At 39.3% G+C, this 15524-nt stretch overlaps 2 protein-coding genes across 2 annotated transcripts; both read left to right on the forward strand.

Moving 5' to 3' along the window:
• Positions 1 to 770: 770 nt before the first annotated feature.
• Positions 771 to 5124, forward strand: LOC141760059 (sialic acid-binding Ig-like lectin 12). Its single transcript, XM_074622703.1, has 7 exons — positions 771 to 813; positions 1016 to 1399; positions 1573 to 1878; positions 1973 to 2233; positions 2428 to 2512; positions 2810 to 2840; positions 4885 to 5124. Exons 1-7 carry the CDS (start codon positions 771 to 773, stop codon positions 5122 to 5124), a joined length of 1350 nt encoding a protein of 449 aa, XP_074478804.1.
• A 6954-nt stretch (positions 5125 to 12078) lies between these two features.
• On the forward strand, positions 12079 to 14858 carry LOC141759616 (myelin-associated glycoprotein-like). Its single transcript, XM_074621808.1, has 7 exons — positions 12079 to 12149; positions 12352 to 12729; positions 13031 to 13336; positions 13431 to 13694; positions 13972 to 14059; positions 14165 to 14201; positions 14410 to 14858. Exons 1-7 carry the CDS (start codon positions 12107 to 12109, stop codon positions 14461 to 14463), a joined length of 1170 nt encoding a protein of 389 aa, XP_074477909.1. The 5' UTR covers positions 12079 to 12106; the 3' UTR covers positions 14464 to 14858.
• The last annotated feature ends 666 nt before the right edge of the window (positions 14859 to 15524 follow it).

Below are 15524 nucleotides of genomic sequence, written 5' to 3' on the forward strand. Positions count from 1 at the left end.
AGGCTGTAATGGTGGACGAGTCGGCATGATGACGTTTAGTAGTCTTAGTAGTCTCCAAGAACTACAGGAGAAGATAATATTGACAAAAACAAGAGGGACCAGCAGCATAACTGTTCTGCCCCTAATAAGTCATACAGGCTTGCTGTGAGTCATGTGATAAAAATAATCTTTGAGAATAAATATGTCATTCGCACCCTGATGAGATCAAGTTGTCTCAAAAGATGATTTCCTCATTCACAGGGTGCGAGCAGGAGGGGTGAAGACTTCTTCTTTTTCTGCAGTATTTCAGTCATTTCATATTTGCTTTTATATCACAACGGCTTAGCAGGGAAGTCGGGTAGCTACTGGGTCTGTTGCAGTTCTGCTGACATCCACAAATTGTCTGATTTTAAAACTAATTGTTTCTTCGTTTTAGCTGCCGGCTCCTTTGGTAAGGTAACATGTTGCTGCTTTTATGTTTAACTCAGAGAGTTTTTTATTTTGCTGTTTTTAATGAACTCTACTTTTATTTGTTGGGTTTTGTTTTAGCAGAAACATCATAAACTCACACTGGATCATTTTATATTTAAACTGTTTTCAACTTTTTAGAGTTAATTAATCACTATTGTAACACAGTAATATCTGCTTATACACGGAGAGTTCCTGGTTTGAATGTATTAATTTGAGGTGGCTTTAAAAGAACATGAATGCTTCGTTTAAAAGATGTTTTATGAAAAGTACATTTTTGTCAAATCCAGGTGATGAGTGTCATTTCAGTCCAGTCTGTGAAAATGTTGACAGCCATCATGTTACTGAGCGTCTTCTTAGTTTCAGGTGAGCTGTTTGTTCAGTCACTTTTATCTGGAGACGTTACTTTTTCCAACTGTTCATGCTCTGTCTGCAAAGTGAAATGTTTCATACTGACATTGTTAAAAAGACCAAACATGTTGCTGCTGAATTGCAGTTTGTGCATCATGAACTTTCTCTTCATGCAGATTTTGCTTCACAATTTGTTCATCATGAGTCTGTTTCACAGGTGCTTTGGCTGATTGTCCTAAAACACCATCCATATTCATCACTACACCAAAGCAGATGGAAGCACTGAGTGGATCCTGTCTGCAAATCCCATGTAACTTTACAGTTAAACCAGGAGAGGCATTCAACAGCACACGACCAACCTTCGGAGTGTGGATGAAAAGTACCACAGATTTTGCTAAAAATCCACATAATGGGATTTTCAACAGTAGCAGGATGAATAATATCTATCCAATGAGTCTTACTGGAGACCTGAGTCAGAATAACTGCACCACTTTATTTTCCAGTTTAATCACAAGTTACACAGACAAGTACTACTTCAGAATTGAGAACGGACCATTCAAGGCAACAGCTTCTTGTGATAGTCTTCAAATAACAGTCAAAGGTGAGAGAGTTTTGTTTTTTATCAGTCAGTCTATAATGTTATTGTTGAGAATAAAAATACAAGACAATAATACAAGATTGTCACCTTCTGTGTCAGCTTTGGTTTTTAAAAGTGTTCTAATATATCATGATCTATTTTTTATTGTACAATCTGTGTTTGATTTGAAACCCCAGATTCTCCTCCGAGGCCCAGCATTGAGATCTCAGGTGATCTGAAGGAGAATCAGTCTGTTACTATAAACTGCTCAGCTTTCACTCCCTGTCCACACTCCCCTCCTAAACTCACCTGGACTCTCCAACAAGACCCTCACAACAAAATAGAGGAAAACACAGATCGAACCTTCACAACTAAAATCCAGAAGACCTTCACTCTGTCAGACGAACATGATGGATTCATCATCACCTGTTCAGCCAGATATCCTGTAAATGCAGGAGAAGACGTCAAGACAGCAGAGGAGAGAACGACGCTCAGTGTTTCATGTAAGATAATAAGTGTTTGTTATTGGATCCTGTCAGCACATGATGATTCATGGGATGATTTTAATGAATAAAGTGAATCTCACATTTTCCTCAGATGCTCCCAAGAACACCTCAGTGTCCATCAGTCCATCAGGTTTGGTGTCAGCAGGTAGCCTGGTGAACCTGACCTGCTCCAGCAGAGCCAATCCTCCCGTCAGCCGCTACACCTGGTTCAAGACCAGCAAAGACGGACCTGTCAGTGTATCTGAAGGAGACTTTTACAGCTTCAAGGTGACCTCTGTGGCAGATATAGAAGATCATTACTGTGTGGCCACAAATGATCTCGGTAATCAGTCATCATGGATTAATAATGCAGGTAAATGTAGAATTGAACTGAATCTGTTTATTTTAATCTAATCTGCTCTCCTCTCTTTTCTGTTTTTCACTTGTTTTGTTTTAGTTTTTTTTTATGAAATGATTTTATACAAATAATGGTTACACCTGTATTGTTACATGTCTACATATAAACTGTTTTCTTTTAGTCACCTGGTTTTGTGTTTCTATGAACAGAGAGCTCTGTCAGCTCGCTACAGTGGGGTTCAGCTCTTGGAGGGATCCTTGTCATCATACTCATCTGCCTTGCTATCTGTGTTTGGTAAGTAAATTAATGAAATTAATTCAGTTTCTGGCAATAAAGTTTCAACTAAACCTATGTTGGTAACCCTGAGGGCATGGATGAGTATGTGATCTGTCAGTTTTGTTCATTTCTGCACCTGTTCTGTGAATTGACTTTGACAAAACTTGATTTTCAATCTTGATTTTCTTTCCACTGATGCACATTCAATAATGTCTGTCTCCCATCAGTCCTTACTCTCTATTGGCAGCACACTATTTATTTAACCTGAAACAGACAGTACAATAATTATTCTGACAGCTCTCTCATGTCTTCCAGGTGGTTTAAGTCGAAACGTCCACAAACTCAGGTGAATATTAAACTTCATTGTACAGTGTGTGTTGTGAATATTTTAAATGTGCTCACAGTGACTATGTCGAAAGTATCTGTCTCGATACTAAATTGACAATCTTTGAGAGGTTAATATTAGGAAGCACGACAAATGTGACAAAACAACCTGTTGGCAACATGCTGTGTTTGGAACCTGTAAGAAATCATCCTCCAAAAAATTTTGGAGGATGATATAAACTTTGTTAAGTTTAGATCTGAAAATGGCTAAAGTTGGAGCACCCTGTCATGCAATGAGAATTTCAACAAATATAACAAAAAATGTATTTGAACAACACTATCAATCCTACCTTAAAGTGTTATTTAATAACTATGTAAACTGGGAAGATTTGAAATTAAATTTCACAGAAATAACATAGTATACATCAGTTACCAAAGGTTATGACATTAGCCTAATTAACTAAAACCAAAATAACGTCAGTTTTGTTAGCATAACCTTAATTTTTGTTTCCCACTCATTTTAATCTGTATGAATACTCTCCGAAACACACATTCTCCAAGTCTGCTAAAGTCATACATACATTTACAAAGGACTGGTAGTTACATTAGGAATGACTTGCTCTTGCCTTTGTCTTTGTTTTTTTAAAGGGACTGTTTGTAAGAATAAGAAATTGTTTGCAACAGCGACACCTGTGGCCATTGAGTCAACGAAAGTCAGCGTCCTGTTGCTCACGCTCGCCCGCGTGCACGCGCTACATGAATGTGAGCGAGCATCCGTCAAAACAGTGAGGCGACACACGTCAGCTAAAACCACAATATCACTCTATATTTCACCTGCTTGGCAGTAATGTTAGCTGACCAGACGAAGGTCTCTCCATGAATCACTGCTGATCCTAGTGTCAACTTTTCCTGCCTCAGCCTCCCGACCGCGGCCGAAGGGAACAGGGAAGACACCGGCTCCCGGTTGGAGACGATAACGTTTCTCGCTCCGGAGCCCCGTCACTTCACAAGACACGGAAAACCTCTGTTAGTCTGGAGGAGCTGCAGCATTTATTTCTGCACAAACGTCCACTGAACATTTACTAGATATTCTCAGAGCTACTAACTATTTTGCAGTGTGTAGTGTGCGCGCATGCACGTGAGGTGGACCAAAAGAGCGAGAACGCACGCAGTGTGTGAGTGAAAGCAAGCAGGCAGAGGATCAGAGTACAGCAGAGACTCCGGCCCTGGAGACCAAAGCTACGTTCTCCCCCGCGTCCTCCGACCGCGGCCAACACTGTTTTGCACGACGGGCTTCACTAGATATAACTTTTGGTGCTTCCGTGTAGTGTTGGAGTCTGAGTCTGAACAGCGTAGCCACACACGAGCGCGCAATGGACACCGACCCAGATTGATTTATACGTGTAGGAAGTTACAAACAGTCCCTTTAAAGAAAGATGAAACATTGAAGCGGTTAAGAAACAGGAACATTACCCGCCTCCGCCCACAGCGCCCATGTAAGTGAGAAAAAACAAACAAACAATTAGTATAGCCTACTCTTCTTCATAGTTTTCTATGGTCATCCTTTTGTACAATTGCATTGTGTTTTGATAAGTATATGAATACAAAATGTTTGCCTTTAGTCTTTATAATGTAACCTGAGCGATAACTTTGAGTCTTTCCTCCTTGTTGCAAAATCAACTTTCTTATCTTGATTTAACTGAAGGAAATAAGTTTCCATCCATATTATTTGATTGGATCTGGTCTTATTTGGATAGCTATGATAAGCAGTCTTTTTGTCTTTCATGATTTAGCCTAGTGGAAGCACACAGAGATTAAATAATCGAGGCCCGAGAATCGAACCCTGGGGGACTCCACTCTGAATAATGATCACTAAGGGCGACAGCATAGCCCCTACCTTCAAGATATGGCCTGACTCTAGTGAGGGTTGTAATTTAGTGTAATTTTTCAGCCAGTCTAGAAGTACTTTACAACAATATTAAAGGTTGCACTGTAATCTAGCAGCATCAACTAATTTAACCTGAATCAGTATTCAGACGTATCATTTAACACGTTTTTTCTCACAGAGTCAAAGAGGTGACGAGCTGACTCTTCAAATGCCAACCAGCAAAACAGAAGAAGACATCCATTATGGAGAGATCGACTTCTCCAAGCGGAGACCTGAGCCGTCCTCGGCCTCGGTGCAGGACGGTGGACAGCAGCAGGATACGCTGTACGCACAGGTCAAAGTGTCCCAGACAGCAAATAGTTTAAGAAAGACCGCCGACGGCCCAGAGGATCTCTACGCTCAAGTGAAGAGAAACTGAGTGCTCTTGTTAAAAGACAAAAAATACATTTGTGTAGAGTTCATATTTAATGTGCCTTAATGTTGTCTTTGCTGCCTACAGTTCAATGGAGAGAAATTTAAAACATCCACATCCTGCAGATTTTCAATGTCAGTTATCAACATATTCTCCCAATCCTGGATTATGGTGACTTAATCTACAGACTCGCCTCCAAAAATCATCTCAATAAAGTGGACGTCATCTACCATACTGCCATTCGCTTTGTCACCGGTGTCCCTTTCAACACTCATCACTGTAACCTGTATTCTCTAGTCAACTGGCCATCCCTCCATAGCAGGCGTCAGACCAGAAGACTATCATTGGCAAAACCCCTCCATATCTCCGCTCACTACTCAATATCTACAACAGGAACTGCAATTTACGTTCTAGCAAATCAAATTCTTCAGTATGGTCATTCCTCCTTTGGTCGTCACTCACTCCAGTTTGCTGCTCCTAGTGACTGGAATGAGTTGCAAAAGATGCTAAAACTCCACACCATCATTCTGTTACCCTCCTTTAATGACTCATTAGAAGCGATAGTTTTTGATCACTGCACCTGCTTCTGAATTTGCCTTGCTGGAACACAGCACATATACACTCACCGGCCACTTTATTAGGTACACCTTGCTAGTACCGGGTGGTCTTCTGCTGCTGTAGCCCATTTGCTTCAAGGTTCGACGTGTTGTACGTTCAGAGGTGGTATTCTGCATACCTTGGTTGTAACGAGTGGTTATTTGAGTTACTGTTGCCTTTCTATCATCTCGAACCACTCTGCCCATTCTCCTCTGACCTCTGACATCAACAAGGCATTCCCATCCACACAACTGCCGCTCACTGGATATTTTCTCTTGTTTTGGACCATTCTCTGTAAACCCTAGAGATGGTTGTGCGTGAAAATCCCAGTAGATCAGCAGTTTTTGAAATACTCAGACCAGCCCGTCTGGCACCAACAACCATGCCACGTTCAAAGTCACTTAAATCCCCTTTCTTCCCCATTCTGATGCTCGGTTTGAACTTCAACAAGTCGTCTTAGCCACGTCTAGATGCCCAAATGCATTGAGTTGCTGCCATGTGATTGGCTGATTAGCTATTTGTATTAACAAGCAATTGAACAGGTGTGCCTAATATGATTTTAATGATTATCAGTCTGAGTTTCATAAATGCAAAGAAGCATAATAGAATGACAAAGCTGCAAATAATAATATTAAAGCAAAAAAAAGAATTTCTGACTCCAGAAGCAGCGCAGGCTGAGGTTGAGGTGTGACTGGGGGAGAAAGCGCCGGTGAATCTATATACATATTGTTGTATATACTGTATATATTGTGATGTTTTAATTTTGTCTGTTTTATTGCACTAGTCGTATTTATGTTCTATGTTCTAATGCAGGGGTCTCCAACAAATAGCTCGCAAGCTACCCGTTTCTGAGCGGCTCGCTAAAGTTTTTTTGTAAAACTGCTTAAATTACGACCCAATCAAATTCACAGACATCCCACCCCATTCTGAGACCAAATGATTATATGCCTATCGGCTGTCAATTAAACTAGTTAGGCTGCTGTCAGGTTTGTAACGCCATAACATACAGAGACCAGAATTGACAATGACCGCAGAAAATAGCAGGCCAATAAAAGGCAAAAAAATACAATACTTTCATGAGGAATCGGTATGTGTCACATTTGCGGTGTGAGCGTGCCAGTCAGTAAAAAATGTGACATCGAGCGCCAAGTCCACAGCAACTTTTCATGGGACTTTCCGGCTGGTAGCAGTTTATGATCAAAGAAGGTAAAGGAGCCAAAAACAATACTTAAAAGACGACAGTCTCTGTTTACCAAAGAAGGCCGATGAAGCAAAGAGCCATCGTTTAGTGGCGCACATCCTAACGAAACAAAAAAAAACTTCACCTATGAAAGAATTGTAATAGAGGCGATGACTGCGGTGGCTGAAACGTTATTAAAGGACCATAAAAGTAAGAAAGACTTGGTGCTTTGAGTAGCTCTCAGCCACTTTCATTTTGTCAAATTAGCTCTCAGAGGGAAACAGGTTGGAGACCCTGTTCTAATGTCTTGCTGCCTCTTGGCCACGTCGTCATTGTAAATGAGAATTGGTTCTCAATTGACTTATGTGGTTAAATAAAGATAAAATAAAATAAAAATAAATAAATATTTGTGTGCTGAACTCACGCAGCTGTTTATGTGTGATTTGTTATTCATATGTCCAGATGTGTGCAAATAAAAGTCTCAAAGCTTTAAATAGGGAGCTAGAGTCAAAAATGATGACATGCAAAGGATAGTGAACATGGCACCAGAAGCAGTTCTGCACACACATTAGTAATGTTATACAAGATTACATTTAGTTTTGATATGTTTATGTGTCATTTTGTTTCATGATATCTTCTGATTATTTCTGAGAAGGCATCGACCTTGTTTTGTTATGTATTGTGTATCCCGTTTTCTCCATACAGTCATTTGAATTACGACAGAAAAGAAGATGAAGATTGTTTCCACTCTGTAAGGTTGGGCTGTTTTTGCCACATTTTTATTATCATTATTTTTCATCCCCTCAATTCTTTGTATGCAAAAATAGGAGCAAAAAGGACGTAAAACTAGAAGCACTGCCTGCAGGTAATGCTAGTAGACGGAGGAGGGGCTGCTTTTTCTCAGCCAGCTGCTTAGTTTATAACCATTTTAAGATATGTGGCAAACTAAGCTAGACAGTTAGACTACATACAGACTGCTTTTGTTTTAGCTTGTGTAGCCGAGGGTTACGTTGCAACTACACTTTATGAAGGTGATAAAATAATAGCATGGAGGCTCCGTATAGTCTGCATCAAGACGGCAACAACTTATTTAACCTTGTCAACAACAGGCATCACCGCTTCACCACTTCCTTATTTGCTAACATTACTGAGAAGTTGCATGTTTAAAATGAAGAAATTCAGCATGAGTACATCTAGACCTTTATGTAAACCAACTGGATCACTTGATAGTTGACAGTGAACGACATGCAGATATACATTATAAATCTCTGTTGGCTAACAGTCAGGGTTACAGCAAACCATCCTCCTTTGTAATAACAAAACGGTACCACAACAACTAAACTACTCATAATAAAACTCCCTCTATAGAGTGCTCCAGGGATGACATATTTTTGTAAGCCAGCCAGGAAGTTAGCGTCGCCCTGGTTCCCTCGACAAAAATCCAATGGGATTTTTAAATTGGGTTTTGGATTATTGCAGAAAATAAGCTCTTTGGCAAACAAGCGTTTATGATACTTACACATTTTGTTCAGCAAGATAATGTCCACAAATGAACACCACTTTTATGAAGTAGAAAGTTAACATTAGGCTATAAATACGCTGTACGCACAGGTCAATGTGTCCCAGACAGCAAACAATTTAAGAAAGACCGCCGACGGCCCAGAGGATCTCTACGCTCAAGTGAAGAGAAAATGAGTGCTCTTGTTGAAAGACAAAAAATACATTTGTGTAGAATTCATATTTAATGTGCCTTAATGTTGTCTTTGCTGCCTACAGTTCAATGGAGAGAAATTTAAAACATCCACATCCTGCAGATTTTCAATATCAGTTATCAACATATTCTCCCAATCCTGGATTATGGTGCCTTGATCTATAGACTCGCCTCCAAAAATCATCTCAATAAACTGGACTTCATCTACCATACTGTCATTCGCTTTGTCACCGGTGTCCCTTTCAACACTCATCACTGTAACCTGTATTCTCTATAGTCAACTGGCCATCCCTCCATAGCAGGCGTCAGATCAGAAGACTATCATTGGCAAAATCCCTCCATACCTCCGGTCACTACTCAATATCTACAACAGGAACTGCAATTTACGTTCTAGCAAATTCTTCAGTATGGTCATTCCTCCTTTGGTCGTCTCTCATTCCAGTTTGCTGCTCCTAGTGACTGGAATGAGTTGCAAAAGATGCTAAAACTCCACACCGTCATTCTGTTACCCTCCTTTAATGACTCATTACAAGCGATAGTTTCTGATCACTGCACCTGCTTCCGAATTTGCCTCTCTGGAACACAGCACATATATATATATATATATATATATATATATATATATATATATATATATATATATATATATATTGTTGTATATACTGTATTTATTGTGATGTTTTAATTTTGTCTGTTTTATTGCAGTAGTCGTATTTATGTTCTATGTTCTAATGCAGGGGTCTCCAACAAGTAGCTCGCAAGCTACCCGTTTCTGAGTGGCTCGCTAACAATTCTTTGTAAAACTGTTTAAATTACAACCCAATCAAATTCACAGACATCCCACCCCATTCTGAGACCAAATGATTATATGCCTATCGGCTGTCAATAAAACTAGTTAGGCTGCTGTCAGGTTTGTAACGCCATAACATACAGAGACCGGATTTGACAATGACCACAGGCCAATAAAAGGCAAAAAATACATTATTTTCATGAGGAATCGGTATGTCTCACATTTGCGGTGTGAGCGTGTTAGTCAGTAAAAGATGTATCGTCGAGCGCCAAGTCCACAGCAACTTTTCATGGGACTCTCCGGCTGGTAGCAGTTTATGAACAAAGAAGGGAAAGGAGCCAAAAACAATCCTTAAAAGACGACAGTCTCTGTTTACCAAAGAAGGCCGATGAAGCAAACAGCCATCGTTTAGTGGCGCACATCCTAACGAAACAAAAAAGCCCTTCACCTATGAAAGAATTGTAATAGAGGCGATGACTGCGGTGGCTGAAACGTTATTAAAGGACCATAAAAGTAAGACAGACTTGGTGCTTTGAGTAGCTCTCAGCCACATTCATTTTGTCAAATTAGCTCTCAGAGGGAAACAGGTTGGAGACACCTGTTCTAATGTCTTGCTGCCTCTTGGCCACGTCGTCATTGTAAATGAGAATTGGTTCTCAATTGACTTATGTGGTTAAATAAAGATAAAATAAAATAAAAATAAATAAATATTTGTGTGCTGAACTCACGCAGCTGTTTATGTGTGATTTGTTATTCATATGTCCAGATGTGTGCAAATAAAAGTCTCAAAGCTTTAAATAGGGAGCTATAGTCAAAAATGATGACATGCAAAGGATAGTGAACATGGCACCAGAAGCAGTTCTGCACACACATTAGTAATGTTATACAAGATTACATTTAGTTTTGACATGTTTATGTGTCATTTTGTTTCATGATATCTTCTGATTATTTCTGAGAAGGCATCGACCTTGTTTTGTTATGTATTGTGTATCCCGTTTTCTCCATACAGTCATTTGAATTACGACAGAAAAGAAGATGAAGATTGTTTCCACTCTGTAAGGTTGGGCTGTTTTTGCCACATTTTTATTATCATTATTTTTCATCCCCTCAATTCTTTGTATGCAAAAATAGGAGCAAAAAGGACGTAAAACTAGAAGCACTGCCTGCAGGTAATGCTAGTAGACGGAGGAGGAGCTGCTTTTTCTCAGCCAGCTGCTTAGTTTATAACCATTTTAAGATATGTGGCAAACTGAGCTAAACAGTTAGACTACATACAGACTGCTTTTGTTTTAGCTTGTGTAGCCGAGGGTTACGTTGCAACTACACTTTATGAAGGTAATAAAAGAATAGCACGGAGGTTCCGTATAGTCTGCATCAAGACGGCAACAACTTATTTAACCTTGTCAACAACAGGCATCACCGCTTCACCACTTCCTTATTTGCTAACATTACTGAGAAGTTGCATGTTTAAAATGAAGAAATTCAGCATGAGTACATCTAGACCTTTATGTAAACCAACTGGATCACTTGATAGTTGACAGTGAACGACATGCAGATATACATTATAAATCTCTGTGGCTAACAGTCAAGGTAACAGCAAACCATCCTCCTTTGTAATAACAAAACAGTACCACAACAACTAAACTACTCATAATTAAACTCCCTCTTTAGAGTGATGACATATTTTTGTAGGCCAGCCAGGAAGTTAGCATCGCCCTGGTTCCCTTGACAAAAAGCCAATCGGATTTTCAAATTGGGATTTGGATTATTGCAGAAAACAAGCTCTGTGGCAAACAAACGTTTATGATTCTTACACGTTTTGTTCAACAAGATAATCTCCACAAATGAACACCACTTTTATGAAGTAAAAAGCTGACATTAGGCTATAAATAAACTACACCACGGTCACATGAGCGTGAGTATAAACAACGAGGCTCTAATGGCGGATGAGTCTGCATGATGACGTTTTGTAGTCTTAGTAGTCTCCAAGAACTACAGGAGAAGATAATATTGACAAAAACAAGAGGGACCAGCAGCATAACTGTTCGGCCCCTAATAAGGCATACAGGCTTGCTGAGAGTCATGTGATAAAAATAATCTTTGAGAATAAATATGTCATTTGCACCCTGATGAGATCAAGTTGTCTCAAAAGATGACTTCCTCACTCAAAGGGTGCGAGCAGGAGGAGTCAAGACTTCTTCTTCTTCTTTTTCTGCAGTATTTCAGTCATTTCATATTTGCTTGTATATCACAACGGCTTAGCAGGGAAGTCGGGTAGCTACTGGGTCTGTTGCAGTTCTGCTGACATTCACAAATTGTCAGATTTTAAAACTATTTGTTTCTTTGTTTTATCTGCCGGCTCCTTTGGTAAGGTAACATGTTACTGCTTTTATGTTTATCTCAGGGAAGTTTTTTTTATTTTGCTGTTTTTCATGAACTCTACTTTTATTTGTTGGGTTTTGTTTTAGCAGAAACATCATAAACTCACACTGGATCATTTTATATTTAAACTGTTTTTAACTCTGCTGAGATTATTAATCACTATTATAACACAGTAATATCTGATTGTACACGGAGAGTTCCTGGTTTGAATGTATTAATTTGAGGTGGCTTTAAAAGAACATGAATGCTTTGTTAGAAAGATGTTTTATGAAAAGTAACTTTTTATCAAATCCAGGTGATGAGTGTCATTTCAGTCCAGTCTGTGAAAATGGTGACAGCCATCGTGTTACTGAGCGTCTTCTTAGTTTCAGGTGAGCTGTTTGTTCAATCACTTTTATTTGAAGACGTTACTTTTTTCAACTGTTCATGCTCTGTCTGCAAAGTGAAATGTTTTATACTGACATTGTTAAAAAGACCAAACATGCTGCTGCTGAATTACAGTTTGTGCATCATGAACTTTCTCTTCATGCACATTTTGCTCCACAATTTGTTCATCACGAGTCTGTTTCACAGGTGCTTTGGCTGATTGTCCTAAAAGCCCATCCCTATTCATCACTACACCAAAGCAGATGGAAGCACTGAGTGGATCCTGTCTGCAAATCCCATGTAACTTTAGTGGTAACATAAACGCTCAAGAGACATTTGACGGTACAAGAACAACCTTCGGAGTGTGGATTAAAGGTAGCAAACGTGTTGCCAATGTGATTTTCAGCAGTAGCAGGATGAATAATATCTATCCAATGAGTCTTACTGGAGACCTGAGTCAGAAAAACTGCACCACTTTATTTTCCAGTGTAAACACAAGTTACACAGACAAGTACTACTTCAGAATTGAGAACAGACCATTTCTGGCAATAGCTTCTTGTGATCCTCTTCAAATAACAGTCAACGGTAAGAGCGTTTTGTTTTTTTATCAGTCAGTCTATAATGTTATTGTTTAGAATAAAAAGTGAAAGTTGCAACTTTTTTCACTTTGCCATGAATTTAAATTCTGATTAAACACTGATTCTGTTGTTACAGTTTGACATTAAAATGGTCACATTTTGTGATATTAAAAGGCAAACTTTATATACTTTATGCATTTTCAATACAAGATTGTCATCTTCTGTGTCTGCTTTGGTTTTTAAAAAGAGTTCTTATCTATCATGATCTATTTTTTATTTTACAATCTGTGTTTGATTTGAAACTCCAGATTCTCCTCCGAGGCCCAGCATTGAGATCTCAGGTGATCTGAAGGAGAAGGAGTCTGTCACTATAACCTGCTCAGCTTTCACTCCCTGTCCACACTCCCCTCCTGAACTCACCTGGACTCTCCAACAAGACCCTCACAACAAAATAGAGGAAAACACAGATCGAACCTTCACAACTAAAATCCAGAAGACCTTCACTCTGTCAGACGAACATGATGGATTCAACATCACCTGTTCAGCCAGATATCCTGTAAATGAAGGAAAAGACGTCAAGACAGCAGAGGAGAGAACGACGCTCAGTGTTTCATGTAAGATAATAAGTGTTTGTTATTGGATCCTGTCAGCACATGATGATTCATGGGATGATTTTAATGAATAAAGTAAATCTCACATTTTCCTCAGATGCTCCCAAAGACACCTCAGTGTCCATCAGTCCATCAGGTTTGGTGTCAGCAGGTAGCCTGGTGAACCTGACCTGCTCCAGCAGAGCCAATCCTCCTGTCAGCCGCTTCACCTGGTTCAAGACCAGCAAAAGCGGACCCATCAGTGTAGCTGATGGAGACTTTTACAGCTTCAAGGTGACCTCTGTGACAGATATAGAAGATTATTACTGTGTGGCCACAAATGATCTCGGTAGTCAGACGTCATCACGGATGAATAATGCAGGTAAATGTAGAACTGAACTGAATGTGTTTAATTTAATCTAATCTGCTCTCCTCTCTTTTCTGTTTTTCTCGTTTTCTGTATTGCTTTGTTTGTTTGGTTGTTTGTTTGTTTGTTTGTTTGTTTGAGTACCCTGTAAAACACCTTTTATTGCATTTGCATGAAATGATGCTATAAACCAGTTTATGTTTGAGGTTAACAGAAGGAATTCAGGTTGATGATGTTTTAGAGCCGTAACATTTCCCATTAAGGAGAAGGTGACCATGCTGTCTTGTAACAGATAATCCAGAGTTTGGGGCTGTCGTCTACGTTACACTGAAGATCCTGGGAATCGTAGCGCTCTACAGTACAATCATCATCTTTGAGTGGTGAGACAAACTTTTCTATGATATGGTCATTTGCAGCTAAAGACTTATTGGTCTCTTTGAAAAGTTAATTTATTACTTTTATTCCTTCATTTCCTTTTCTTTCAGGTGGTTTAGATCAAGATGCTGCAACAAACCAGTGAAGGTGAGCAACAGGTACATTATTCTTTCAACAATAAAATGTACTGCAGAGCACTTAACACCTCTCTCTCTCTCTCTCTCTCTCTCTCTCTCTCTCCCTCTCTGTCTCTCTCTCTCTCTCTCTCTCTCTCTCTCTCTCTCTCTCTCTCTCTCTCTCTCTCTCTCTCTCTCTCTTTCTCTCTCTCTCTCTCTCTGTTGTTTCATGTCCACAGGACGCAGTAGAAGCAGACTATGTCAACAGAGTGATTGAGATCCAAGCATCATGAAGGAGAAGAAGATGATGTCATGTTCACCATAAATGGAATATTTCTCTATTTCTAATTCATCTAATTCTTCAATATTAAATGGCTTTACTTTGCAGACGATTGGTAAGATGAACAGAGTGCAAACAGGGCATTAGATAACATGAACATAATATATAGCAGCTTCATCATTAGTTTGTGTAAGATTGTGCTGATTTATGGCATTCTTATGGTAATTATTTTTCATTGCCTCAACAGGATTTCTTTACATGTGAATATATATATTTTTGACAAAAGGACAGATCAATTCTGGTGATGAGGAAGCAGAGAGTGTTCATTTTGGTCAGGTATCTGCTCATTCGTGTTTGTATATATATGTGTATGAGACTGCTGAATTAAAAGCATTTGAAGTGAACAAAGCGTTTTAATCATTGAGGTTCTCTCATCAGCACGGCAATGCAGAGCAGCAGTGATACAGACTGTGCACAAGTCAGCATAAACTCTGTGCTACCTACATGTGTGAAACACACTTTAGAATAAGTTGAGGCATGATGTTGGTATTAATAAATATTATTTTCAGTTCTAGAAGGAAACATAGACACCTCACAGCCAAAGAGAAGTGGTGGAATGTAAACTGGTGAAGTCATGAACAGAGCGTGAGAAAACGCTGAGAACTGAGTAAAAAGGGGAAGTTGGTTGGCTGGGTTTTATCGACAAGTCCTTCTGCAGGATCGTCATAGCGACAAAACGTCTTCATCAGTCCAGAATTGTTTTTATTATTCACTCATTGACTATTTACTCTTTGACGTGGAACACTTTCTGAGGAATTTGATTTGTTAGTTTGCTCCTCTGGATTTAAGCTGAGTGTAGGCCTGCAGGATACGAGTAAAATCTGAGATGTGCGATAACATTGTTCAGTATTGCGACGACAAAATGACTTGTAATAAATAGACAAATATTTAAGTGTGCATATTAGCTATATATTTCCCTCGTCAGCCTGGTAGACGGAGGAGGAGCTGCTTTGTCTCAGCCAGCTTCTTAGTTTACAACTATTTTAAGATATGTGTCAAACTGAGCTAAACAGT

Source organism: Sebastes fasciatus, chromosome 21 (genome assembly GCF_043250625.1).
Source record: "Sebastes fasciatus isolate fSebFas1 chromosome 21, fSebFas1.pri, whole genome shotgun sequence".
In the NCBI taxonomy this organism is placed as follows: domain Eukaryota; kingdom Metazoa; phylum Chordata; class Actinopteri; order Perciformes; family Sebastidae; genus Sebastes; species Sebastes fasciatus.

Excerpts from the sequence above, each read along its gene's own strand:
- LOC141760059 (XM_074622703.1), top strand. The coding sequence starts at position 771 with ATGTTGACAGCCATCATGTTACTGAGCGTCTTCTTAGTTTCAG. Across the intron at positions 1,879-1,972 it reads AACGACGCTCAGTGTTTCAT|ATGCTCCCAAGAACACCTCA; the intron begins GTAAGATAATAA and ends CATTTTCCTCAG. Across the intron at positions 2,513-2,809 it reads TGCCTTGCTATCTGTGTTTG|GTGGTTTAAGTCGAAACGTC; the intron begins GTAAGTAAATTA and ends CATGTCTTCCAG.
- LOC141759616 (XM_074621808.1), top strand. The coding sequence starts at position 12,107 with ATGGTGACAGCCATCGTGTTACTGAGCGTCTTCTTAGTTTCAG. Across the intron at positions 12,150-12,351 it reads GAGCGTCTTCTTAGTTTCAG|GTGCTTTGGCTGATTGTCCT; the intron begins GTGAGCTGTTTG and ends TCTGTTTCACAG. Across the intron at positions 13,695-13,971 it reads ATCACGGATGAATAATGCAG|ATAATCCAGAGTTTGGGGCT; the intron begins GTAAATGTAGAA and ends GTCTTGTAACAG.